This window comes from Prionailurus bengalensis, chromosome C1 (genome assembly GCF_016509475.1).
Source record: "Prionailurus bengalensis isolate Pbe53 chromosome C1, Fcat_Pben_1.1_paternal_pri, whole genome shotgun sequence".
NCBI lineage: Eukaryota > Metazoa > Chordata > Mammalia > Carnivora > Felidae > Prionailurus > Prionailurus bengalensis.
In genome coordinates this window covers 204,134,072-204,160,534 of record NC_057345.1, presented here as the reverse complement: position 1 = coordinate 204,160,534, position 26,463 = coordinate 204,134,072, and the positions used below count along the sequence as shown (strand labels likewise).

At 50.7% G+C, this 26,463-nt stretch overlaps 1 protein-coding gene across 4 annotated transcripts in view; it reads left to right on the top strand.

Moving 5' to 3' along the window:
- Positions 1–3,692: 3,692 nt before the first annotated feature.
- Positions 3,693–26,463, top strand: part of CFAP65 (cilia and flagella associated protein 65) — a 35,388-nt gene continuing 12,617 nt past the window's right edge. The window contains exons 1-21 of one of the 4 annotated variants that reach the window (XM_043577851.1): positions 3,693–3,800; positions 4,676–4,722; positions 5,655–5,705; positions 6,065–6,233; positions 8,084–8,268; positions 11,585–11,687; positions 12,260–12,426; positions 12,604–12,803; positions 13,079–13,224; positions 13,946–14,168; positions 14,547–14,812; positions 15,269–15,469; positions 15,706–16,065; positions 17,513–17,650; positions 19,790–20,035; positions 20,613–20,837; positions 22,096–22,254; positions 22,464–22,614; positions 23,298–23,426; positions 24,948–25,161; positions 25,484–25,612. In XM_043577851.1, coding sequence (XP_043433786.1) covers positions 6,072–6,233; positions 8,084–8,268; positions 11,585–11,687; positions 12,260–12,426; positions 12,604–12,803; positions 13,079–13,224; positions 13,946–14,168; positions 14,547–14,812; positions 15,269–15,469; positions 15,706–16,065; positions 17,513–17,650; positions 19,790–20,035; positions 20,613–20,837; positions 22,096–22,254; positions 22,464–22,614; positions 23,298–23,426; positions 24,948–25,161; positions 25,484–25,612 — 3,404 coding nt within the window. In that variant the 5' untranslated portion in view covers positions 3,693–3,800; positions 4,676–4,722; positions 5,655–5,705; positions 6,065–6,071. Of the gene's footprint in view, positions 3,801–4,324; positions 4,723–5,654; positions 5,706–6,064; positions 6,234–8,083; positions 8,269–11,584; positions 11,688–12,259; positions 12,427–12,603; positions 12,804–13,078; positions 13,225–13,945; positions 14,169–14,546; positions 14,813–15,268; positions 15,470–15,705; positions 16,066–17,512; positions 17,651–19,789; positions 20,036–20,612; positions 20,838–22,095; positions 22,255–22,463; positions 22,615–23,297; positions 23,427–24,947; positions 25,162–25,483; positions 25,613–26,463 lie in introns of all 4 variants that reach the window. The other 3 variants (XM_043577849.1, XM_043577852.1, XM_043577850.1) reach the window with 3 other exon arrangements.

Here is a 26,463-nt window from a genome sequence, read left to right as displayed (position 1 = left end):
AGATGAGGAAAGTGAGCATCTGGAATATTTAATAGTTTGCCTGAAATCACTCAGCATCAAATGGTAGAGCCCAAGCTTGAACTTGAGTCTTCTGGAATTAAGCCTCATGTCCTTTTCCCTCCATCCCCCTCATGCTGACTTTTATGTCTATCTACCATTTGGTAGGGACAACAAATAGAGGGAGGAAGTTATCTAGGGAGTTTGGGTTGGCACAAAAGAATTAGAAAACCCTATGTGGGAAGTGGGGAGGGTTCTTAGGCAAAATGGAACTCTTTCATTTGAATTCTCTTGTGATATGATAGTCTTCTCCCAAGTCCCTGCCAGTTTTGTGCTCTGGCAGCTCTTTCAGGCTGGAGGTGCCATCAACCTCTTGACACATGCTCCCCACCCCTAGCAGCTTCAGAGGACCATGGCACTCTAATACAGAGAGAGCTCCATGCCTGCTCCTAGATCCAGCCCCCAAACTACCCCTAGTGACCCTCTTAGTTACAGCTTTCTCTCACTCTTCACCCATCAGGCTGGGATTGGAAGACTTACCTCACTAATTTCAGAGGTAAGAAATTTCTGTGGGGGGACTCACCTCCTCCTCTCCCTCCATAAGTTAAGTATATCTTGGATTCAGACCTTATTTCAGAACCAACACTGGAAGTGGAATCAGAGTTGCAGGAAAGGAAGGTGGAGAGGACTTTGCATGTGCTGGAGTTGGGCTGACTTGCCAGCTGGACAGGAAATCACCCTGGAACCTCCTTTTGTTTTTCTCCATCCCAGAGCACCAAGGCAGCCTCCTTCTGTAGAAAAAAATGAGGGAGATGTGGAGAGGAGAAAAACTTTCTGCCTCTCCAGCATGTAGCAGAGAGGCTGGGAGGTGGTAGGAGGGGAGGGTGCACAGAAAACCAAGTGGCTTAATTATACGGGCCTTCCACTTAGTGTCAGTGACCAACCTCTGTGCATGCATGCACATTTTTTTGTTGATTGCCTACCATCTGTCAAATACTTCTCACATGCCAGATCATTCAATCACTACACCAGCCTTTTGATCATTATCGCCAGGTAACAGTCGAGGAAAACAGAGGCTCAGAAAGGTTATGTGACTTGTTCAAAGTCACACAGTCACAGTCAGGATTAATCTCAGCCTGACATTTCTCGGCCCAGAATCTCCTCTATTCTATTCAGCTAGGGAAGGGGGGGTGCTTAGAAAAAATATTTTTCAGTGTGCTAAAGCCAAAATTACTGAGTTTGTGCTTTATCTTTATTACACCCAACCACAGTTTCCAAACAAAAGGATGCAAGTTTGTCTACTATCCATCCTCCTTCCTCCTTTTCGCCTTCATCCTGGTCTTCATCAATTTCCTGAATCATCACCCACCCCCTGTTCACAGTCTTGAACCAAGCAACACCCACCCTGTTGTCTTTCTTGGGTCCCTGGAAGATACAGTAACCAGGACCTAGCACCCATTTTTTCCCATGGGTTCTGAGTTCCTGAAAAGTGGGACTTCCAAAGCAAACCCAGCTTCCTCTTTCCTCCTGAGACTCAATCATTTGTCACACCCCTTTCCATGTCGTTTGCCTCTTGGAGTAAAGTCTGGCTTGGATCCCTCCCTGGGAGTCCACTATGTCAGTCAAGGTCACCTTCCAGCAGAGCTCTCAGGAGGCAGCCACAGCTCCACAGAAGAGGAACCCACAGGAGCCCTACTAAGAATATCCTTTCATTATCCCAAGCCCAGAACCTACCAAGGTTTGGGCACACCAGAGCTCTGGAGGGACACTCCTTCAGTGAAGAAGCATAAGGACACATGGCTCCTAGCGTGTGTTTTCTCACCTTCTTGAGGTTTTATTGCTGGGATTCCTGAGGTTACTACCAAGCCTTGCCCCCAGAGTCACTGCTCCCATTTCTTTTTGGCCCAAGAGTGGAAAAACAGGTCCCTTTCCCTGTCCTTAAGGTCCAGCTGAGTCAGGTTGACCATTTCAAAAAGTGTTTAGAGGAAAACAAAAAGGAAATCATTACAGAAACTACAAATAGCATAGAAGTGGTCATGTCCAAAGTGCAGGTTTCAGATTCTGAGAATAATGTTAAAACTGTTGAAAAACTCACTGAGTTCCACATTCCTTGATCCCAAGAAAATTCCAAATCTAATGGTGCTGACATAAGTTAATGAGCCCTGTGGCCTGCCCCTTCCCTCCAGTTCAGCCAGCTTCTGGCCATGTGATCTCCCAGGCCAACTGGGGCCACATTGTCATCTTAGTCCATTGTTTACTTTCACAAGCAAATGCCAACTTTCCCAAATGAGAATTTATTTTCTGGGTTCCCCCCCCCAGACTCACTAAAGTCTCTCCCTCTAACACCGCACCCCCCATCACTGTCCTGGATAGTGAAACATCTTTAATTGTCCATGAGTGAACTTTGAGGCTTTCAGCTCACCCACCTAAGAAGTCTTCAGCAAATGAGGTCTGTGAAAAAGAAAACCGCAGGCCCAAAATGGGTGTCACTTAGGCCAAGTTTCAACCTCCCCCTGAAATGTAGTTCTAACATGTAAGACAGGAACTTTCTGGTCAGCACCAATGAGGTAATATGTCATGCCACATGTGCCTTCCTCAACCCCCAAAGGAAGATGAAGTAATTTGCAATAAGACCCCTTGTCCTTCCCCATAAGGGAAGGTGATCTTGCCTGAAACAGTCCTTTTTTTTTTTTTTTTTTTTTTTTTTTTTTTTGCTAATAACATCTTGTCCCACCCTCCTGTCTTTAAAAACCTTCCATTTTGCACAACTCCTCAGAGCTCCTCTCTATTTGGTCTATGGGATGCTGCCCACTTCTCGAATCGATTAAAAAAGCCAAGTGGATCTTTAAAGTTTACTCCCGGGGCACCTGGGTGGCTCAGTTGGTTACGCGGCCAACTTCTGCTCAGGTCATGATCTCACGGTTCGTGAGTTCGAGCCCCACGTCAGGCTCTGTGCTGACAGCTCAGAGCCTGGAGCCTGCTTTGATTCTGTGTCTCCTTCTCTCTCTGCCCCTCTGCTTCTGGAGCTCTGTCTCCGTCTCTTTCTCTCTCAAAAATAAATAAACATTTTAAAAAATTAAAAAAAAAATAAAGTTTACTCCCTTGGCTTTTTGTTATTTAACAGACACCTTCCCCAAAGCAAATGCAGACAAATCAACAAATGGGCTTCCAAAAATCACTTTAGTACAACAATGCTTTCTTCATACATTAACTTCCAGACCCCTAGAAAAGAGTTAGCTTGGTGCTTGGGAGGAGGAAAAACCGGCAGGAAATGGATAGGACACATTCTCTCCCACTGGCAAGAAGAATCCAGTTGTAAAGTAATAGACAAATGAGAAATGACTACGGGGTGTTTTTAAGTTAATAATCGCAATCACAGACTGAAGTTCCGGTTGAGATTCTGACCCTATGTCACCATCGCGCGTCCGGAAAGAACTGGAACTGCTCCTACTCCAGTGAGGAGCCAATGGAGTTACCTCCTATGAATTTGGTCGTCGACTAAATCAGGATTGCAGGGATGTCACGACAATTGGAGACTATACATTACATGCTGCGATTGGTAGAAGCGCGGTGACTACTATGCAGGGAAAGTCAGAGAATAAAAAATAAGGTAAACATTAAAATTGGACTGAGCTTTCGCCTTCTTTGAGCCTTGACTCATTCGGCTTGCCGTCGTTGTCCTGGGATACCAAGAAACGCTGTGCTTTGAGCGTCCTGTATCTAGGGAGACGACAACATGGAGGCGGAGTGAGTTCTGAGAGTTGGTCCCAGGACCAGGGGAACGGCGCGAGCGGCCAAAGAAGGTATCTGTCCTGGAATACCGCCTCCTTTGGGAAGTTGTGGCCAGGGGTCCCCTCCATGTCCCTTAGAGACCCCCTGTGGGACCGAGACTGAGGCGAGATCAGCCTGGGATCTCTTAGAGAAAGGAGGAACAGCTTTAAGTATTTTGATCACTTCATTTTACCAATTTCTTTCCACTCCACACTACACGACGACCCACCACTTTTCCCACTGATCATATTAAGATTGTTTAGGTTGGAAATGAAGCAGATAAAGGAAGCTGATGATATATATATATATATATATATATATATATATATATATATATGTAGTTTATGTATATATAGTTTTTAAGTCCTCAAGTTTCGAAAATTGGATTTAAAAACAACCCCTACCTTGGCCCGTGTCTTCACAATGATTGCAGATGTGTGTCTTTTGAAAGAGTAGCTCAAGCTAGTATGGAAGTTATGATTGTTAATTACGATTGTAATTATGGTTGTAACATTGGTTTGTCTAGGGCTTTTTCAAATTCCCTATTTCATTCCAGGTTCACATCAACTTTTTGAAATAAGATAATCCCCATTAGGTGAGACGACTGAGACTCAAGGAGATTGAGAAACTTGCCCATCTCAACAAACCTGGGCAGATGCTGGAACCCAGCTCTCCTTGCTTCAAGATCATCGTTCACTTCCCTAAACCCTAAGACCTGATCTGGACCAGATTTCTACTCCATTGTCTCTAATTTCTTCTATATGTGATGATTGGAGACTTTTTCAGAGCCCCAAGGCAGTGACTATCTATAGAATCCCCTGAGGTCACAGACAGTAATGAGTCTGGCAGGACTACAAAGCCATCCAGTAGCAGAAAAGTAATGGGACTCTCCTCCCTGTCTCCCCAGCTTGCATTTCTTTGATTCCACCTGAACCGTCCTCCTTACAATTGAAGGTAAGGGTCTTGCCTGTCCATTGCCTAGCACTGGTACGTAACAGGCACTCAGTAAATGTTTTGTGAGTGAATGAATGAATGAGTGAGTGAGTGAATGAACCTGAGATATTCTTCTGGAGAGGTTTGGAGGTGTTGCTGGTTAGGAAAAACTGAGTCAACGGAATCTTTTGCTTTGGATGGTGGTGGGGAGAGTATGGAGAGTGTCTGATGAAATTGTATAAATTTTTAAAGGGTGACCATAACATTGTTTACTAAAGTGTAATATGTTATAATAAGGAGTTGAACCCTCACCTTGAAAAGAAGTAATTTTAGGCCAAATAAAAGACAGTTTACATTTACTCATAAATGATGTAAAGATTAAAATTCATGAGAAGGCCTTACAACACTGCTTGGCACATAAGTTCTCAGTGAATGTCAGTAGAAGTTGTTACCATTTTTGAGATTGTTATTCAAAGAAGTGGGGAAGGACACTGTGGAGTCTGAAAAATATATATATGCTCAAAAAGATATTAAATTGATGCTGTCCAATATGGGAGCCACACCGGGGTGTGTATGCTGAAGGAAGTCTGCTAAAGGAAGAGGGGATTTGGAGTTTAGTCTCCATGTGTGTCTCCTAGAGCAGGGCCAAACACCCTCTGAGTATTCCGTGAAAGCTGTGGATTCTCTCCCTGGAAAAGAGCACTTCTCCAGATACATGACATTTTGCATATGATTTGCATATAACACTCACATATATTTGCATATAATTTCCAGCTGCAGTCTATCCAGGGATCCCTCTGCTCTAGAGGTTGATTCACTTATCCTTGGATTGAGTGATTATTTCCGTGAATGCTTACTTTAAACTTGGACTACAGGTTGCATACTGATGGAAGAAACCCCAAAGACCAAGAACCACCCAGTCTCATTTACCTCTTCTTTGCCCCTCCTCATAGGAGGCAAGTCACGCTCAGAAGCAACAGGCAGAGAGCAAAATCCAGATAAAGGTAACGCGAATGCTTTAGTCACACTCACTGGGGACTGACTGAGAAATGCCAACTGTGGCCATGGCAGGCAGAGCTGCACGGGCCTCATCCCCAAGTCCCTTTCCTGTATGGTGAATTTCTAGGCTCCTGGGCAAAGTGCTGGATCTTGTGTTCAGGCTCGTTCCTCATGGTGTCACTCATACCTTGGTTCCAAAGCCGGCAAGCCGGCCCTTCTTCATGATCATGATGGCCACAGCAAGTCTACTCCATCAGCCTCTCTTTTTGATGTCCTTCCTGTCTCCCCTGTGGTCTTTTCCTAACTCCAAATTGGCAAGAACTACTGGTTTAGCCAGAGTGCTCCCCTTGGACTTGTGTTCCAGGTGTGTGATGCTCATCCAGGCAGCCCCAAGCCCCCTGATGAGGACCAGGGACAGTGGTGACTACACCATGAACGGGTCCTGCCTGAGTACCAGCACCATGGCCATCCCCACCATCACTGGCAGCAGCGTGGCCCTGAGTGCCTGCAGTAGCAGCAACACCAGTGCCCACGTGAGGACATGTTCCGGGTGGGCGGGGCAGGGGCAGCAGGGCCGGGGAGAGGTGGCAGGGCAGGGGGGTAGGAATCTGCAAGGACCTGACTCTCCTGCATAGATTGGGCACCAAGCCGACTGGAGTGGTGGCTGTGGGGAATGGGAGTGTGTGTGTGAAGAACTCTAGGGAGGTGCCCATCAGAGCTGAGAGAGTAGCCAGCGATTTTCTCTTCCCTCAGAAAGATCTTCTGGTCCTGATCCCTAGGACCAAGTGTTTGGCCAATATGTGGATGTGGCTGACTTTTTGCAGCTCTCAGGACTGTCTCTGTGTGACATGGCAGGGGTAGGGGGCAGTTGTCCCACAGGGTGCCTATGGGGTAGGAGTGTGTTTGGTGCAGCGTGTGTCTGTGTTGTGTGTGGATTCTCATGCCTCCTTAGGTGAGATGGTGCTTGCATTTGCCTTCCCAAAGACTGGGAGTCACCTCACCCCTCCACCTGTGCCATTCTGGGCCTATTTGCCCCAGATTCACTCACTGCCCTTCCCCACTCTGCTCTGTGCGGGCAGGAGATTGGAAATGGGGAGGAAGGGAGAAGCCAGGGTATTTCTCTCCCTCCATCTCTACTTTTCTGACAGTATTTCCATCAGAAGCTGCACTTCCCCATGACTCCAGCCCCCACCAGACAGGCCTCAGGGCTCTGAGAAGCCCACCACCTCCCCTAACCTAGTGTGGCAGCGACTTCCTGATGCTGCCAGCTTCTGAGTGACTTCACTATGCCTTGGCTGTGCATTAATTTCCTTGTTTCAAACACCCGAAGTGGCTTCTGTTTTCCTGACCCTGACTGATGCACCAACCAATATTTATAATAAATTGCCCTTGCCCACCCATGTCACCTTTCCCCTGTGGGCGAACCAGGAAAGGAAATACTATATTGGCCATCTGACACTCTCTGTACCTACTTAAACCAAGAGTGTAAGCTCCAACAGAGAAGAGATGTGTCCATCTTGTTCACTCTTGTCTTGGCACCTAGCATAGTGTCTGGCACATAATATGCCATCAATAAATATTTGTCAAATGGATGAATATATCTTTACATTAAGTAACAACATAGAAGCAATGCTTGGCCAAACATAAAATAAAATGGCCATGAGTGGAGTGTTCATGGCCATGGCTGGGGTAGGAAGAGATACTGGTTCATCTTCCCTTCTCCTTGCCTTTCCCCCTGCATCTGCCTCCACCCTCCTAGGGATCAGGTCATGAAGGATTTTCCATTATAGATGGGAAGTGTTGGCACACTGCACCTCTAGCATCATCAGGAGCTGTGCTTGGAGTGGCCCCCACATCAGGGTGGGGGGTGAGGGCTTGTTTCAGGCAAATTTACTCATTCCCCTGCTCCATCAGCCAGTTGAGGGACAGGAAGAGGGAGTGGTGGCATATCCTTGTGGTCTCAAAAAGTGCCTGGGATAGACCACCCCAGCTAGGAGAGGCTTCCATAGTGAAAGGGCAGGATGGGAAGGAAGGAAAGGAAAAGGCAGTACCCGAAGGGCGTCGTATCTTTGGATGCATGGAGGAACAGAACAGACCAGCCAAGATCACTCAGTGCTGGATGGAACAGTCCAGGGAAGGCTTCAGGGGCAGGGTCACAGAGAATCTAGTTGGAAAAGCATTGTAGTGATTTCAGAAATGGTAATACCTCACTCCAAGGCCGGCCTGCCCCTCACCTTCTGTCTCCAGACCATCCCCCAAGAGCCAGCAGTGGTGTAAGTCCTCACTTTCCAGAGATGGGAGATCTTTATCTGTTCTCTGGGTATTTGAATCTTACCTGGCTAATGCATCCTTTTTCTCCCCCTTTTCCCTGCCAACTGCACAGCCTGCCAGCTTCACGGGCACCCAAATATGCTTCCCAAAGAGGCAAGACAAAGTGAAGAAGAGGGTCATCTGGGGCATCGAGGTGGCTGAGGAGCTGCAATGGAAAGGCTGGGCACTGGGGAAGGAGGTCACCAAGAACCTGACTCTGAAAAATATATCCTTGAAAATCCAGAAGATGAAGTACAGGTATCAGAATGAGGGATCAGAGACCCAGCCCCTGAGTCCTCAAGCCCCTCAAACAGTCGCTCTTTTGAAAACAAAAACAAAAACAAAAACCTTTAGAACTATCATATAAAATTAGAAAAGGGTATATAAAACATGCACAGTTTGAATAATTATTGAAAGGGCAACCCATGGGACCAAATCAATAAGAGTAATGTGTCTGAAGCTCACCTCCCATGTCGTGTCACATCCCTACTGGAACACCTTCCCTACCCATAAAGGTAACCATGATTGGACTTAGTGATAATGATTTTCTTGCTTTTCTCAAATGGATTTACCACCTACATTTCCATCCCTAAATGATATCATTTAATTTTGCCTTCTTATGAACTTGACATAAGTGGAATAATAGGGTATATATCTGTCTTTTATATATGTCTTTTATTTTTGTTCTGTTATGTTTTTAAGACTCATGTGCATGCAACTATAGTTCATCTTTTTCACTGCAGGATAATATCCCAATAGATGCTTATATTGTAGTATATTCATCCATTCTTCTGTTTTTTTTTTTAAATTTTTTTCAAACCTTCATTTATTTTTGAGAGAGAGAGCATGAGCAGGGGAGGGAGAGAGAGAGAGAGGGAGACAGAATCTGAAGCAGCCTCCAGGCTCTGAGCTGTTTGTTAGCATAGAGCCTGACGTGGGGCTCGAACTCATGAACCGTGAGACCATGACCTGAGCTGAAGTTGGATGCTCAACCAAATGAGCCACCCAGGTGCCCCTGGGTTGTATTTTTTTTTATTTTATTTATTTTTGAGAGAGAGAGCGTGTGACCGGGGAAGGGACAGAGAGAGACACAGGCTCTCCAGGCTCTGAGCTGTCAGCACAGAGCCCAATTTGGGGCTGGAACCCACAAACTGTGAGATCATGACCTGAGCCGAAGTTGGATGCTCAACTGACTGAGCCGCCCAGATGCCCTCATCCATTCTTCTGTTGAGGGATGTTTGGGTTGTTTTTGGTTTGAGACTGTTGTCAACTTTCATGTACAGATCTTCACTTGCAAGAGTTTTTTCTAGGGTAGATACACAGAAGTAGAATTGCTGTGATCTAGGACATGTACATGTTTGCTTTCATAGATAAGCCAAACTATTCTCCAAAATATATGTTTCTATTTATATCCATGCCAACCATGCATGAATTCCCATTCCTCCACTTTTCTTACCAACAATTGTTATTGCCAGAGTTTAAAAGTTTTGCTAATAACAGTAATTTTTTGTCGTTCTAATTTGCATGTTCCAGCTTACTGATACAGCTGAGTGTCTTTCATATGCTATCGACCGTTTCATTTTTGGAATTCCTGTCAAAGTCTGCGCCTATTTTTCTATCAGATTGCCTTTTTTTTTTTTTTTTAGGCAAACTCCACCCCCAGTGTGGAGCTCGAGCTTGCAACCCTGAGATCAAGAGTCACATGCTCTATTGACTGAGCCAGCCAGGCACCTCTTTTTTTTTTTTAATGTTTTTTAAAAATATTTTCTTATTTATTTTTGAGACAGAGAGAGACAGAGCATGAGCAGGAGAGGGGCAGAGAGAGAGGGAGACACAGAATCTGAAGCAGGCTCCAGGCTCTGAGCTGTCAGCACAGAGCCTGATGTGGGGCTCAAACTCATGGACTATGAGATCATGAACTGAGCCAAAGTCGAACGCTTAACCAACTGAGCCACCCAGGCGCCCCCCCCCCCTTTTTTTAAGTTCTTATGGTGGCTACCAATCCTTTGTCAGGTGTTATAGATATCTTTTCCCACCTTGTGACTTGTCTTTTCCTCTTTACCATGTCATTCAAAGAATAGAATTACTTCATTTCAAAGGAATCAAAAGAATCAATCTTTTTCTTTTATGGTTTCTGCTTTTTTGTATCTTGCTTAAGAAGTCCTTCCCTCCACCTACCTAGGTCATGAAGAGAGTCTTCTATAGTATCTTGTAAAGACTATAGCTTTGCCTTTCACATTTGCCTTTTAGCTATAGAGAATTAATTTTTGTGAATGGTTGTACGATAACACTTTTCCTCAAACAAATGGCCAAGTATCTCCAAGCCATTTAGTGAAAAGTTCATACTTTCCCTGATGATCTCTTCCACCACTGATGTTTATCCTTGTTTCGTTTGTGATCTCAAAGTGAAAAATTCCAGTGTGTCACTATTTGTTTGGATGTTTCCTGCAGTTTTTTGTTTTGGTTTGGTTTTTGTTTTTTATTTTTTAAGATTTCATCAGGTTAAGGGCGTTCCCTTCTATTCCTAGGTTGCTAAGACTTTCTCTCATAACACCTTGAAGGCTGTCTATTATTTTCCTTTATTGAAATTATCATTTTATTTTTTCTCTCTTAATTTGTTAACCTGGTGGGTTACATTAATTGATTTTCTCTGTTAAACCAACTGTGTGTTCCTGGTGTAAGCTCACCTTTGTCATACTTGAGTATTCTTTCTAAACGTTGCTAAATTCGTTTGGTTCTCTCCTTTTGTTTTTGGATAGGCCTGTAATTTTCCATTCTTCTCTTATCTTTGCCAGGTTTGGGTAATAAAGTTACCAACATATCAAAGTTACATCAAGTCAGATTCATAGACTATGTAGGGGAGTGTGTTGGCACATTTCATATTACTGGGAAGATAAGGCTGGGATTATTTTTTTTAATTTTTTGATGTTTATTTATTTTCAAGAGAGAGACAGACAGAGCATGAGCAGGGGAGGGGCAGAGAGAGAGGGAGGCACAGAATTCAAAGCAGGCTCGAGGCTCTGAGCTGTCAGCACAGAGCCCAACACGGAGCTCGAACCCATGAACCGTGAGATCATGACCTGAACCGAAGTCGGACATTCAACCTACTGAGTCACCCAAGCGTCCCAAAGGCCGGGAATTTTTTTTTATCAGATGTTTGGTAGGACTTGCTATGAAGCCATCCAGCCTAGTGTTTTCTCTATGGGAAGATTTTTTGCTACTTATTCACTGGTTTTGATGATTTTAGGTAGGGTGGCCATAAAATTTATTGTCTAATTCTTGAGTCAGTTTTGGTAATTTATACTTCCCTAGAAATGGGCTTATTGGCTCTAAACTTTAACATTTATTGGTATAGAGTTATTGGCAGTATCATCTTCCTATGAATAGTTTTGAAGTTTGCAATGTCTGTGGTTTTGCCCCACACTGGTACTCTCCGGCCTTGCCTAGGTCTGTTTGAAAGGCATCCTGATAGGTCTGTTCTCAGCCTTGGTTTCCCCCCAGCTCGGTGCTCATGGATTTTTCTTGTTTTATGGGCCCTGATCCCGAAGTGCTTAAGCCTGGCTGTCTCCTGCAGGTCCCCCAAGACCAAGTTCTTCTTCACAGTCATCCCCCAGCCCATCTTGCTGAGCCCGGGCATAACCTTCACGCTCCCCATTATTTTTCGGCCTCTGGAGGAGGTAAGGTTTGCCACTTGGAGGGCACGGGCAGGGAGGGACACAGGCACGATGACCTTGGAAGAGGGAGCAAGGCACAGCAGCAAGGAGCACCCCACCCCCCTTGCACCTATGCGTGTGTGCGTGCATGCGCGCGCGCGCGCACACACACACACACACACACACACACGTCCTGCCAGCTATAGCAAAAACTCCAGCTAGTGAAGCCCTGGAGAAACTCACACTATAAACTCGCTAAACTGAAGGGGGTTCCCAGTTGGATGTTGGGGGCTAAAATTTGTGCTACTGTATTAGCCACAAGAAAGCCCTAGATTCCTTAGCCCAAAACACTCCCCCAAATACTTTGTTCTTCACCAAAGAGGCCCCATATCTCTGAGACTAGGGCAGTGTTGAAGGACAGGCAACCGGCTTTCCTTCAAGACAAAAAGCGAGGGTCATGGCCCAGCCCACCCCTCAGTGACTGTGTTGGGGGCATGGCCAAGAGCTGGGGCGGGATGTGTGGTCCCTGAATACCATGTAGGTACCACCGATCAGTGACTGCCTGCTCCCCCCACCTCCTCCCACCCCACCTGCAGAAGGAGTATGTGGACCAGCTGTGGTTTGAGAAAGCAGAGGGGATGTTCTGTGTGGACCTGAGGGCCACCCTTCCTTGCCACAGTCTGACCTGCCCACGATCCCTGCAGTTGCCCACGTGTGCCGTGGGGGACGTGACTGAGGCCTGGTTCTGCCTGGAAAATGTGGGGTAAGGGGAGCGGCTGAGGCTCCAAGGCAGGGAGAGTGAGTGCTGTGAGGAGGGTCCCAGGGAGCTGGTGGGGGAAGGGGGAAGGGGGAGAGACGGTGGGGCCCAGCATCACCACCTTTCTGAAGTAGGGGCAGCAGACAGAATGAGCTCAGTGACCCTGATCTACACCCCCTCCAGGGACTTGCCCACCTTCTTCACCTGGGAGTTCCCCAGCCCGTTCCAGATACTGCCCACCACGGGGCTGCTGGAGCCAGGCCAGGCCTCTTGCATCAAGGTGACCTTTCATCCCCTTATGGCCACCATCTATGAAGTTCAGGCCACATGCTGGTATGGAGAAGGCAGCAAGCAGAAAAGAAGCATGCAGCTGCAGGCCGTGGGTGAGGCCCGACTTCTCACCTGTCCCCAGAGCCCACCTGCTGCCCGTCCTGGGTCTCAAAGCCTCAGTGTGCCCCCTCCACCTCCCCTGCCGGCCTGTCCTCCACCAGTTTCCCACTCTCCCCCAGCCCTGCAGGCTCTGTCTTTGCTTTGCCTTCCTTGGTGTGGCAGACCAGTGTTTCCCTGGGCACACCTACCTTCTTCGAGGGGCTGTTCAGGTGGGGCCACAGAGGCCCCAGGTGGATTTCTTCCCAAGACTGTCTCATCTCCGTCCCAGCCAAATGTGCCCAGCTGCTGGTGAGCATAAAGCAGAAGCGACCAGAGGACCAGGATGCTGAAGGTTTCCAGAAAGTGTTGCACTTCGGCTCTGTTGCTGTGGGCTGCACTGCTGAGAGACAGATCAAGCTCTATAACCCTTCCATGGTATGCGTGGTAGGCGTCCTGTGTATAAGGGGGAGGAAGGGGCATCCCGTGTATAAGGGACTGGAGGGGGTGTCCTGTGTATAAGGGGCAGAGGGTGTCCCATGTATAAGGGGCTGGAGAGGGTGTCCTTGTATAAGGGGGAGAGGGAACATCCTTTGTATAAGGGGGGAGGGGGCATCCCATGTATAAGGGGATGGAGGGGGTGTCCTGTGTATAAGGGAGGGAGGGAACGTCCTGTGTATAAAGAGGAGGCAGACCACAGGGCTGGCTGCTCCTAAAACCCACCCCCTTTACAAAATGCCCTCTTCCTGTGCATACCTTTGGCCCCAAGCCTCGCATGAACCATGTCTGTTGATACACACATGTGTCAACAGGTGTCAGCTGGTGTCCTCCTCCCTTCTCAGCTGGGGGTTGGGCTGGAGTATCCCTTGACCACCCCCAGAGCAACTCTAAGAGCAGCCCTAAGATTGTCCTAACCCCAGGACCACAGCCAGCCTTTATGATACCTTTGGGAAAGAAAAGAGTGTCCCCAGGCAGTCCCGGTGCAGGGCACACAGCTTGGCCTCGTCCTTCCTCCTGATGGAGGTGGTTTCATGCTCAAACTGACAAGAGGGGCATAGGCTGGACTTCAACTGCCCTCACCCCCTCAGCTGGGTACCTCGGTAAGGACAACTGCCTCACTCTGTGACCTCACCCTTCCTGCCCCCGCCTGGCCCCACAGGTGAGCGCCCCCTTCAGGATCGAAGTGGCCCCAGACATGCTGGCCAAAGATCACACCTTCTCCTGCCCCACTACCAATGGCATTGTGCCTCCAGGAGAGAAGAAATTCGTGTCGGTGTTCTTTCACCCCGAGACCTTGGACATCAGAACTATTGACTACTTGTCCATCATGCCCTCTGGCTGTGCCTCCCACACATTGCTCAAAGTCGTCGGTTTCTGTAGAGGTACTGGCAACCCTAGAATGCTGCCCGGCCTCTGGGGATCGGAGCAGCCAGCCTTTAGGGCAGAGCAGGGCTCTTTGCCAGCTTTTAAGGGTGTGACGCCTCCTTGCCCTTCAGCCTGGGTGTCTGCTGCCCCCTGGTGGGCTCCATGTGGAATCAGTTTTGGACACCTGGAGATAAGGTTCCCCCTGTCGTCCCTGGTGCCTTGGAGGTCAGCTCAGGTTGCTGGGGTTCTGGGCCTTTCCAGCCCAGCCTTCTGTCTCCAGGCAGCACTGCCTTCCACCAGAGGGACCCTTTCTGAGACATCCTCCAGGAGGCTGATGCCCCAGCCCCACACAGGTGGCAGGGCCTGCTCACAACAGCCCCATCTCCTATGCCCAGGCCCTGAGGTGTCCCTGCAGCACTGCTGCGTCAACTTTGGCTGGGTCAACCTCGGGGAGACCTTGGAGCAGACCCTGTGGATTGAGAACAAGTCAGACTGCACAGCCTACTTCCAGTTTGCCATTGACTGCCAAGAGAGTGTCTTCGACATCAGACCTGCCTTTGGGACCCTGGTGGGCAAGGCCCGCATGACCTTGCACTGTACCTTCCAGCCCACTCACCCCACCATCTACTCTCGGCGAGTGGCCTGTCTCATCCACCACCAGGTGAGCGGTGGGGGAGGGAGGGTGGAGGGGCTCTGCTGGGAGCTGGAGGAGGCAACCTGAGGCCCAGTGATGAAGACAATGCTTGGTGATCACGGCCCTGTATTCCGGAACTTCTCCTTGGATCATCTCTGCCAGGGCCCCAGCCTGGCTTTTGGAGCCAGAGCTTGGCCAGGGGCACACAAAGGCTCACTCGGAGCCAGGCAGGTATGCCAGTCTCGCCCTGACGACTGCCAGGCCGAAGGCTTTGCTGCTGCTGCTGCTGCTGCTAATAGGCTGGGAAGAGAGAGGGGAGACTGGACTCACCCCTCACAGCATGTGCGGGGCAGAGAGCCTTGAAGTGAGGACCCAACTCAGGGCCCTGGGGAAAGTCATACAAATTGTGCCCTGACCAGCTGACTCCTGGCCAAGGTGGTGAGTGGGGGCTGAAATCCAGCCTCACCCAGACACATGTCACAGGACCCACTGTTCCTGGAACTGATTGGGACCTGCCACTCGGACAGCACCAAGCCAGCCATCCTGAGACCTCAGCACCTTGCTTGGTACCGCACACACCTGGCGAGGGGCCTGACGCTCTACCCTCCGGACATCCTGGGCACCATGCTGAGGGAGAAGAAGCTGGAGCAGGATAAGAATGGGGCCCTCCTGATTCCTACTGAGGTTTGATGGACCCTTTGGGGCTCCCCACAGACAGGTTACCCTCCCCAGGTTCATGCCCCCTTCTGTAGAAATTCTTGGGAAACCCTGTGCCCCCAGAGCCCTGTGGGCGCCATCAGTAGTTGGGGATTGTTTGTGTGGAGCCCTTGTGGCCTTTTCCAGGAAGGGGCGTGTGGATGAGGGGCAGTGGCGAGAGGAGTGGCAGTTGGGCCCCTGCTCACCTGTCTCTCCCCACACAGGCCCCGGAGAACGTGTCAGCCCCACAGTATCCTCTGATCTCCCCCATGAATGAGTACTTCTTCGATGGTACCAGCGACATAGCCATCTTCCCTCCACCTGTCAGCATAGAGCCCACTGATGTGGATTTCGGTGCCTGCCCTGGGCCCGGGGACCCCAACCCTGTCCCCCTGTGCCTGATGAACCACACCAAAGGCAAGATCACAGTGGTCTGGACACGGAGGCCTGACTGCCCCTTCTGGGTGACCCCAGACACCTGTGATGTGCCCCCACTCAAGTCCATGGCCATGCGCCTGCACTTCCATCCACCTTACCCTAACTGCCTGTACGCTGTGGAGCTGGAGGCCTTCGCTGTCTATAAGGTGTGTGCAGGGAGACGACATGGGGGTGGGGAGGGCTGCCTCTCTTCCCTGGAACCTGAACAGCAGGGTGGGGTTGGGGGGGGGGGCGCTGCTGTGGGATCTATCCTCTCTGTGCCAAGCTCCTCCTTGGCTGGATAGTGGTCCTTACTGGTTTGCCTTCTCCCAGGCTCATGGGCTTGCCTTGGCCAAGGGGCTTCTTAGCCCATCTAATTATGTCTCACTCATATGTGTCCTCCCACTCACTCCAGAGGGAGCACCCAGCTGGGGTCAAGCCTCTTGGGAAAATTTGGCATACAAGGAGCATCTCCCTAGGGCTCATTATGAGGTGGTCCATCCAAAGACCCATGGGCAGGAGGAACCAGGGTCTGGGGCACTGAGTCAAGGGTGCTGGGTAATTACGTGTGTGTCAGGGGGAGGGGCTTCTAGCACAACTTCCTTTGGCTGGGGAACTCAGACCACAGGCAGTGCCCAGCCCAGCCTCTTGGTCCCAGATGCTGGTCGCACCCTCTTCATCTCTGGTCCTGCTTTTTCCTTTCCTTGTTGGCTCTGCCCACCCTGCTGTTCTTTCCCAGAGGCCAGGTGCTGGGGCCGAGAGAAGAGTAGAGTCCCTTACCAGCTATGTGACCCTGGGCAAATCCTTTAATGTCCCCGAGCCCTGGTCTTTTCATCTAAAAATTTGGGGCCATATCCGAACTTTTGAGAAGGACTTCCAAAGTTTAGTCTTTAATTGCCTCCATTCTAATATCTTGGCAGTGGGAAAATGCAGAGTTTTGTAGGAATAAGGCTGTGGACACCTGGCTTTGCCAAGGCTGAGCCCTCCAGATTTTTAGGCTGCTGGCTTTATAGCCTGCACTGTCTGATAGGGCAACCACCAGCCACATGTGGCTACCGAACACCTGAAGTGTGACTAGCCCAAACTGACATATGTCGTAAGACCAGCCTTCAAAGACTTAGCACGAAAAGAGTGTGAAGTAGCTCACGCGTCACTTAGATATTGACTATATGTTGAAATGATAAGATTTTGGACCTATTAGGGTAAATAAAACATATCCCTGAAATTAATTTCCCGTGTTTCACTTTGTTAACGTGGCTGCTAGAACATGTAACATTACGTTTGCGGCTTGCATTTGTGGCTCGTGTTCTATTTTGATTGGCCAGCGCTTCTCCAGGCACATTCCTGCAGGATGAATGCTGTTCTCACATCCCAGCCCCAGCCTTGTCCTTGCGCTGTTGTGGTTATTAAAGAGCATATTTGCTGAGTGCTCAGCGTGGGCCTGGCACGCTGCAGTTGGAACTGTCAGGATGGTTGTTCTCTGCACTGCCTTCCCAGGGAACCCCTCTCTCTGTGCCCAATGTGGGACTCCTGCAGTGCAGAGGAGGAGCTAGGGGGCCCCACAGGGTCAGACACAGGAATTCTGAGCTTGTCCTTGGGTCCGCCCCCCTGCAGGTCCTCCAGAACTACCATAACATCGAGGAGGACTGTACCGTGTGCCCCTCCTGGTGCCTGACCCTCCGCACACGAGGCCATAGCTATTTTGCTGCCTTGGAGCCCCACGTTCCTCAATATTCTCTGGACGCCCCCAAGGTGAGCGTGGCCCCAGTAGCAGTGGGAAGTGGGACAGGGGAGCTCGGCTTCTGCTTTGGCCATCTCTGCACTCTGATGCCCTGAGAAACATCCCAGCACCCTCCGGGGCCATCTCAACCTCCCCCACCACTAGCCCCTGGGGCTCTGGGCATGGAGGACTGGGGCTTGGACCACTGGTCCCCTCCCTGATCCATCTGAGATACTCCCTGGGCCTCTCATGCTGAGGTTTAAAATTCTCTAGCTCTTCCATTTGTCTGTGCTTGTTTACTGAGCACCTGCTAGGAGTATGGCCACTCACACCATGAGCCCCTGCCCTTGGACATTGGGCAGGCCAGTGAGGGTCACAGAGCTGGTCCCTCAGCTTCCTGAGTCATAATTCCCAGGCCTCTCTGAAGGGCTCTTGGAGGCCCTGTATGACCTGGGCAGCCAGATGACAGATGGTTTAAAAGCACAGACCTTGGAGCCAGACGGCCAATTTCCTTCGACACCTCTTCCCAGCTTCCCTTACCTTTGTTGCCCTTTTCATCTGTCTCCCCTACCCTCTCACACCTCATATTGTTGGAAAGGTGCTGCTTTGGGGCACTGTGCTAGGGGGTGATCCTGCCCCCCTTCCCCAGCTGCACATTTGCTCTCCAATCCCCCGACTGACTTCACCTCCGAGGTTCAGCTCAAATCCCTCCCTGACTGCATGAGGTTCCCCTCCCTGACCCTTGTCCCTTTCCCTTGGCCAGTTCATCCCAGAAGTTTGTGGCCTTTACTGCCATCCACCAGATTTTGGGCCTGTGTCACCCCCGCACTGCCTCACATATGTGCACTTTTGCCCCAGCTGGATGGGCCACCCTGGCCAGCAATTTCAGGCCTTGTGTTTTATGTAGCCTGGAGCTGGCCACACCCTATGTGCTTAAGGGATGTTTGGAAGCCAGGATTTCTGGGGCCTTCCCTTTCTCAAAGTGGGGTTCCCCTCAGCCACCTAGATGAGAATCATCTAGAAAAGGCTGTTTAAGTGTGGAGGTTCCTCAAAAAATTAAAAATAGACCTACCCTATGACTCAGCAATAGCACTGCTAGGAATTTACCCAAGGGATACAGGGGTACTGATGCATAGGGGCACTTGTACCCCAATGTTTATAGCAGCACTCTCAACAATGGCCAAATTATGGAAAGAGCCTAAATGTCCATCAACTGATGAATGGATAAAGAAATTGTGGTTTATATACACAATGGAGTACTACGTGGCAATGAGAAAGAATGAAATATGCCCCTTTGTAGCAACATAGATGGAACTGGAGAGTGTTATGCTAAGTGAAATAAGCCATACAGAGAAAGACAGATACCATATGGTTTCACTCTTATGTGGATCCTGAGAAACTTAACAGAATCTCATGGGGGAGGGGAAGGAAAAAAAAAAAGAGGTTAGAGTGGAAGAGAACCAAAGCATAAGAGACTCTTAAAAACTGAGAACAAACTGAGGGTTGATGGGGGGTGGGAGGGAGGGAAGGGTGGGTGATGGGTATTGAGGAGGGCACCTTTTAGGATGAGCACTGGGTGTTGTATGGAAACCAATTTGACAATAAACTTCATATACTGAAAAAAAAAAAAAAAAAGAAAGAAAGAAAAGGCTGTTTATCCCAGAGTTTCTGGACCAGGATCTCTGAAAGTGAGTTCTCCAAAGGATGATTTGAGGGCATCTGGGTGGCTCAGTCACTTGAGTGTCCAATTCTTGATTTTGGCTCAGGTCATGATCTCACAGTTCATGGGATCGAGCCCCACATCAGGCTTGGGATTCTCTCTCTTTCAAAAATAAGTAAATAAACATTAAGAAAAAAAAGGTGATTTGAGGGCACCCTAAAATGAAAGACCTACTTAACTTTGAGGAGATCTCAAGCCTGTGTTTCCTGGGCTCACTTCCTATGGCCATTCCATCTCACTGTCCAGAGGTTTCTGGAGGACAGAAGCATTTTTTGGTGCCAAGCTGTGTCCCTCCATTCCCTGCTCCCAGGGTAGTGATTGGGATGTGTGGAGGTGCCTTGGATCTCCTTGGAGACAGGCCCACATAGACTTCCCTGAGTGTGTATATCGGTGGGGTAAGGGAGGCGAGTGCATAGATCTGAGCGTGGGTCCCTCTTGTCTCGCACCCCAGCTCTTTCCTGCAGTGTCCCCCAGCGAACCCTCCTACCGCAGTCTGCTCTTGATCAACAAAGGCTCCACGCTGTTGACCTTCAACCTGGCCCCCCAAAGCAGCTCAGACATCTCCTTGCGGCCCAGTTCAGGCCTTGTGGCCCCGGGAGCCCACCAGATCTTCCTCATCTGTACCTACCCGAAGGGCAACGCTTGGAAGCAGCACATTTTCTACTTGCAGTTCAATTTTTGTCCCCAGTATCTCAAGGTAAAAGGCAGAGTTAGGGGATTGGGTCCTGAGGAGCGAGCCATAGTCTGGGGCTTCCCTTTTCAAAGCCAAATTCTGGGGTTGACCTCTAAAGCTCCCCTAAAGTAGTCAGGGGGCTGCTCCTCTCCCAGGAAGTGCCATAGCAGGGAGAGGACACCTTGGCCACATCTGTGAACAGCTCTCCTAACCCCCGGGCCCAGCATATCCACCTCAAGGTGTCTGGAACAAGAAAAGGGGTGCAGATGTCCCAAAGGAATAAGTGGGGGCAATACAAGACTCATATCTGCAGAGAGTAGAAGGGTGTTTGGGGCGGGGCCAGGGAAAGGGGCCAGGGTGGTGGCCCCATCTGGCCCATGGAATGGTCTGCACATCCTCTCTTGGTCTCCGAATTCTTTTCAAGAGCCATCTCCTGGGTCAGACACTACCTACTCGGCTTTGACAGAAGCTGTCTATGCCCAGACTGGAGGAGGGCCTTTTGCTGCCCTCTCCAAGGGGGAAAAGCTGCCCACCCTGGCTTCTTGGACGTTTGGGGGAGCCAGGTGAGGTCAGAGCTCTTCCCTCCCTCCTCTGGCCCCAGGAGGTAAGCATGCAGAGCCGGGAGGAGCCCCTACATCTGAAGCTGGACACCTGTAAGAGCGTGTTCTTCAAGCCCACCTGGGTGGGCTCCTCCTCCAGCAGCCTCTTCACCTTCCGCAACCCCTCGCGTCTGCCACTGGAGTTTGAATGGAGGGTTTCCCAGCAACACCGGAAGATGCTGGCCGTCAATCCCGCTAGGGGACTTATCCAGCCCAGTGAGAGCCTTGTGAGTGCCCTGCCCCACTGCTGGGGGCCCGAGGGAAGGAAATAGCTGGGATTCAAGGGAAGAGGGACCCATGCTCCTATCTACATGCTCCTCCCACCCCCAGCTAATAAACACACTGGGGGAAGTCTGTGTGGACTATGGTGGGCCGTCTCCAAGGACATCCAAGGTCATTCTCGCTTTCACCACCATCTGTTACTCTTGCCTGTGAGGGGCCAGGCTTACCGTGTGCACCCTCCCATTCAATCTGTAATCACCTCCCCTGCCTTCTAAGTAGGTGTGACAGTTACCCCTGTCATAACTCCCATTTTACAAAGAAGAATTGAGACTTAGAGCAGAAAAAGTCATTTACTAAGATTGTAAATTAGGAGGTGCAGAGCTGGAACTTGAACCAGAGTTTCAAGGGGCAAGTCCACTCTCCCTCCACGGTCCCCAAAGCCGTGAGATGGCTGGGAGGTGGTTTGGAACAGCTGTATTTGGGGCCAAATGGGTGGGGTGTCATTAAGTCATGAGGAAGGGTACTCCTTGAGATCTGAGCAGCAGTCTGGAGGGGGACACAGGCTGGGCCCCAAACTAGCAGAGCCTCATTCCCTGGTCTAGGGCCTTATAGACCATTTGGGGGACCAAATTTGGGCCAAGGCCACCAACACACAGTGTCTGGAAGAACCCAGGTAGTAGCGAGGTGAGAGACCACACAGGCCCTGGAGTCAGCTTTGAGAGTTCACACCCCAGCTCCCACCAAGCACTCTCACCAGCTGTGTGACCTTGAGCAAGTTCCCTGCGCCTGGATGGCTCAGTCGGTTGAGCGTCTGACTCTTGATTTAAGCTCAGATCATGATCTCAGGATCATGAGAAATGAGCTCTGAGTCAGGCTCCGAGCTGGGCATGGTTGAGATTTTCTCTCCCTGCCTCCCTCTCCCTTTCCTTTTGCCCCTCCCCCACTGATGTGCCAGAGTGCTTTCTGTCTCTCTCTCTCAAAAAGAAAGAAAGAAAGAAAGGAAAGGAAAGGAAGGAAGGAAGGAAGGAAGGAAGGAAGGAAGGAAAGAAGGAAGAAAATGAGGCACTAAAATAATACCACTTAGCTGGTGGGGATAAAGGATTGAGGGACTGAGGGAGACAACATAACATATGACGTGTGACAAGTGCCTGACATGGGGTAAACACTCAGAAAGGGGTACCATAGCTTGATATTCTCAGATGCCAGGGGCCTGGGCAGGGGGTTCTGGAGAGCCCCATGCAGGGATGATCTCTCTGACCCCAGACGGTGACGTGGACCTTCAGCCCACTGAAGGAGACCAAGTACCTATTCCGAGTGGGGATGTGGGTCTGGGAAGCCGGTCTGCCCCCAGACACCAAGCCCCCCGCTACCACCCACTACATGCTCCGGCTGGTGGGCATGGGCATCACCAGCAGGCTCTCTGTGAGTAGGGGAACTCTGGCAGGTGGGGCTGGGAGCTGGGGCTCTGGGGGCCAGGGCATAGGTGGCGGCGGGGGGGGGGGGAAGGCCCCGGGGTGCCCGACTCCAAGAGGGCAGGGGATGGGAGCCCTCTGGCCCTGCCCTGCCTTGGAGATTCCCTGAAGCCAGGGGTGGGAAAGCCAGGGCTGTGGCTGGCTGACTCGGGTCCTCAGGCAAAGGAAAAGGAGCTGGATTTCGGGAACCTGCTGGTGAACAGCAAGCAGTCCAGGTTGCTGGTGCTTCTGAACGACGGCAACTGCACCCTGTATTATCGCCTGTTCCTGGAGCAGTGTAGCCCTGAGGTCATGGACGACAGCCCACTTGGTACTCGGGCCTGGGCTTGGACTGGGGCGAGGGAGGCAGGCAGTGAGGGGCACTGGTTAAGACTGGTTAGGGGCGCCTGGAGGTCTCAGTCGGTTGAGCATCTGACTCCTGATTTTGGCTCAGGTCATGATCCCAGGGTTGTGCATCGAGCACCCCCCACACACACATCGGGCTCCACAATGAGCAGGGAACCTGCTTAAGATTCTGTCTCTCTCCTTCTGCCCCTCCCCTGTTTGCTCTCGTGCATGCACTCGCTCTCTCAAATTTAAAAAAAAAAAAAAAAAAAAAAAAAAAGGTTAACCAGATCATGGTTTGGGGGCAGGCAGAGCAGGGCTTAAAATTTGGTGTTTCTACCTTTCGATGTGTGGTATTAGGCAGTTCACTCTCTGAGCCTCAGCTTCCTCATCTGTAAAATGGGACTATTGTTGGCACCTACCTCACAGGGCGGCTGGGTGGAACAAAGTGCTTAGCAGGTGCCCATGACATGAAGACTGGTTGCCTCTGTCTGGTCTGGGAGGAGGGACTCTGCTCCCCGCTTCCCAGCTCTGGGCCTGCTCTTTAGCCGGTTCTCTGCTGGTCCGGGAGAGGGTATCTGGGAAGGAGCAGGAGGAGAGACCGGGACTCTTCGGCCTGCACTGAGGGCCCCTTCTACCCTTGACCCCACCTGGGTCATCCCTGAGCAGCTTTGCAGATGGACCGTACTGAGGGCAGAATGCCACCCCGGTCCCAGGACACCATCTGCTTGTCGGCATGTCCCAACCGCCGGTCCCAGTACTCCTGGATTATCAGCTACTCCCTCCTCTCACACAGAGGTACCTGGGCCATCTGGCAGAATCAGGGTCAGGGAGGAAAGGGGGAGGGCTGTGTGAGCAGGACTTGGGTCGGAAGGGTGCTGAGGTTCCGGACAGGGAAAGCAGAGTGAGTGTTAGCGTGCAAGGGTGTGCCTTTGGGTGAATGGCATGTATGTCTCATGCCAACCACATGCGTTTGTATGTGTGCCTGTGTGTGCCTGAGCCGTGGAGGGCTCAGTGTGAAGGGTTTGGAGCTGTGCCTATTTACTGTGGGATCTTAAGACAAATCCCCAACCACGTGGGGGCCTCAGCTTCCTCCTCTATAAAATGGAGTTGTTACCAGCTTGCTCCGGGGCCCACTGGGAGGAGTCTGGGGCAGCACAGAAGAGTGGGTAAGAGCGTAGATCCGAGCCAGACTGCCTAGGATTGGATCCTGGTCCGAGCATTCACTAGCTGTGTAATTTAGCAAATTGATTAAGCACCCTCTGCCTCAGTTTCCACATAGTAAAATGGGAATAATAATGGTGCACAGGCCAAAAAAAAAAAAAAAAGTACTGATACATGTTACCACATCGGCGAACCTTGAAAACATTAGGGCAAGCAAAAGAAGCCAGTCACAAAAAAAGCCACATATTGTATGATTCCATTGATATGAAATGTCCAGAATAGGCAAATCTGTAGAGACAGAAAGCAGATCAGTGGTTGCCAGGGACGGGGGGAGGGGAGAATGGGGACCGACAGCTACTTGGTACCAGGTTTCTTTCTGGGGTGATGAACATGCTGTAATATGGACAGTGGTAATGGTTGCACGACTCTGAATATACGAAAAATCTGAATTGTATGTGTTAAAAGGGTTAATTTTATGGCATATAAATTACATCTCTTTTTTTTTTTATAAATTATTTTAAGTTTATTTATTTTGAGACAGAGACAGTATGAGCAGGGGAGGGGCAGAGAGAGAGTCCCAAGCAGGCTCTACAGGGTCAGTGCAGAAAGCCAAAATCAAGAGCCAGACGCTTAACTGACTCAGCCACCCAGGTGCCCCTAAATTATATCTCAATAAAGCTGTTAGTGAAAGTTAGTTTGAAAACAGTAATGACCGGTGCACATTAGATACAGTGATGCATGAAGAGCACTTAAGACAATGCCTGACATGGAGCGCCTAGGTGGCTCAGTGGGTGAAGCCTCCGACTTTGGTTCAGGTCATGATCTCACGGCTCGTGGGTTCGAGCCCCATGTCAGAGCCTGGAACCTGCTTCAGATTCTGTGTCTCCCTCTCTCTCTGCCCCTCCCCTGCTTGAGCTCTGTCTCTCTCAAAGATAAATAAACATTAAAAAAAAAAAAAGACAATGCTTGACACATACAAAGTATGTGACAAGGCTTCACTGTTGGCTGGAAACGTCCCAGAGCCTGGGAGACACCTGCTGTTCCTGACAAGGGTCCCAGGCAGGTTGTCCTACACCCTCAGCCTGCGTGCTCTGCTCTGCCCCAGGGCAGCTGGGAGGTGAGGCCACTCCTCTCTCCCACATGTCTTCCGCCTAGATAACAAGGCTGGGGAGAAGCAGGAGCTGTGTCACGTCTTCTTGACGGCTGTGTACCCCTTACTCTCCATCCTGGACGTCTGCTCCATGGGCAGCGCTGAGGGCATCACCCGGAAGCACCTGTGGCGCCTCTTCTCCCTGGACAGGCTCAACAGTTACTTGGAGCGCGACCCTACCCCCGAGGAGCTCACCTATAAGGTGCCTACCCGGCACAGGTGAGGTGGGCGGACAGAAGGGGCAGGGCCCATGTGGGGATGTTCTTGGAGCTTTCTGACCGCACTCCCAGCGCCAGGCCCTGCCCATGAATACTCTCATCTCCCCCTGAATTCTTGCCCATCCCTGGAGGGGCCAGGAGAAGTCAGGGCTTGGCTCAAGGTCCGAAGCACTAGCCCACCCCTGCCCCTGAGTCCCAGATTCTCCAATTCCCACCTGCAGAAAGAGGAGTGCTGAGCTAGCCACCGCCCCACCCCCCACCCCCCCGGGAGGGCCCTATACTGTTCCCACCTGTCTCTGAGTCTGTTTCTCTGTTCCACACAGCACAAGCCAGATCCCCACCGTCTTCACCCCTCTGAAGCTCGACTTCAATTTTGGAGCAGCACCGATAGAGGCCCGGCCCTCTGTGGTGCTCCTGGCCCTGAAGAACATTGGAGCAGTACCCCTGGACTGGTATGGTGGGCTTGGAGGGGGCTTCTGAAGGGCTTGGGAGACAGGTGTTGGAGGCCTTTTCTTGTTGGTGGTAGTCCTGGCTGCCTGATCTCTGTGAACAGTGGATCCCCTCATTGATGGGATGGGGAGGCCAGGGTGGGACAGAGCCTCAGTCCAGGGAGGCCAGGCCTGCATGGGGGCGAGTGAAGATCTCTGGTAGGGAAGGACAGGGACAGGCTGTCGCCGAGCCAGTGTCTGGGAGGATGACATGGCTGAGCCAAAACACCTGGGCTGCAGGAAGGCTTGAGGCTGGCCGCGGGGCAGGCTGCACTTCTCCAGGTCACATGGGCACCGGCCTAGGGCCCTGAGCCTGCCAAGCTTGGCCCTTGCTGTGCTCGACTTTCTTCCCACTGGGGGCCCGAACTTGGATCCAGTAAACATCCTGTTTCCATGCCAAGGCTGTTTCTTGTTCTTCCCCCCTGTCTCTGCCACGCGTCTTGATTTCCTAGTAAACTTCCTTTTGATGACTTCTAACTTTTCTTGGCTAAGCGGAGGTGAGAAAGAAGTGTACCCATCTGGGTCAGGCTTGGGAGAGACAGTCAGGGGCCCAGCCTGGGAAAATATGTTGGGGGGGGGGGCGGTCTGTGATCTCGGGAAACTTCCTGCCTGAGCAGAGTCTTGGGGTGTGTGGGGGCAAAGTTGGGGTGGGGCCTGCATCATCAGGGGTGCACTGGCCGTCCTTACTCTCTGGATCATGCTGCCCCTCCCTGCGGTGGGAGCAGCTGGGGAAGATGGCTCCCTAGGTGGCTCCTGTCTGAGAAGGGCCAGGACTATGAGTGGCTGAGGGTTCCTGGCCCTGGTGACTTGAGGAA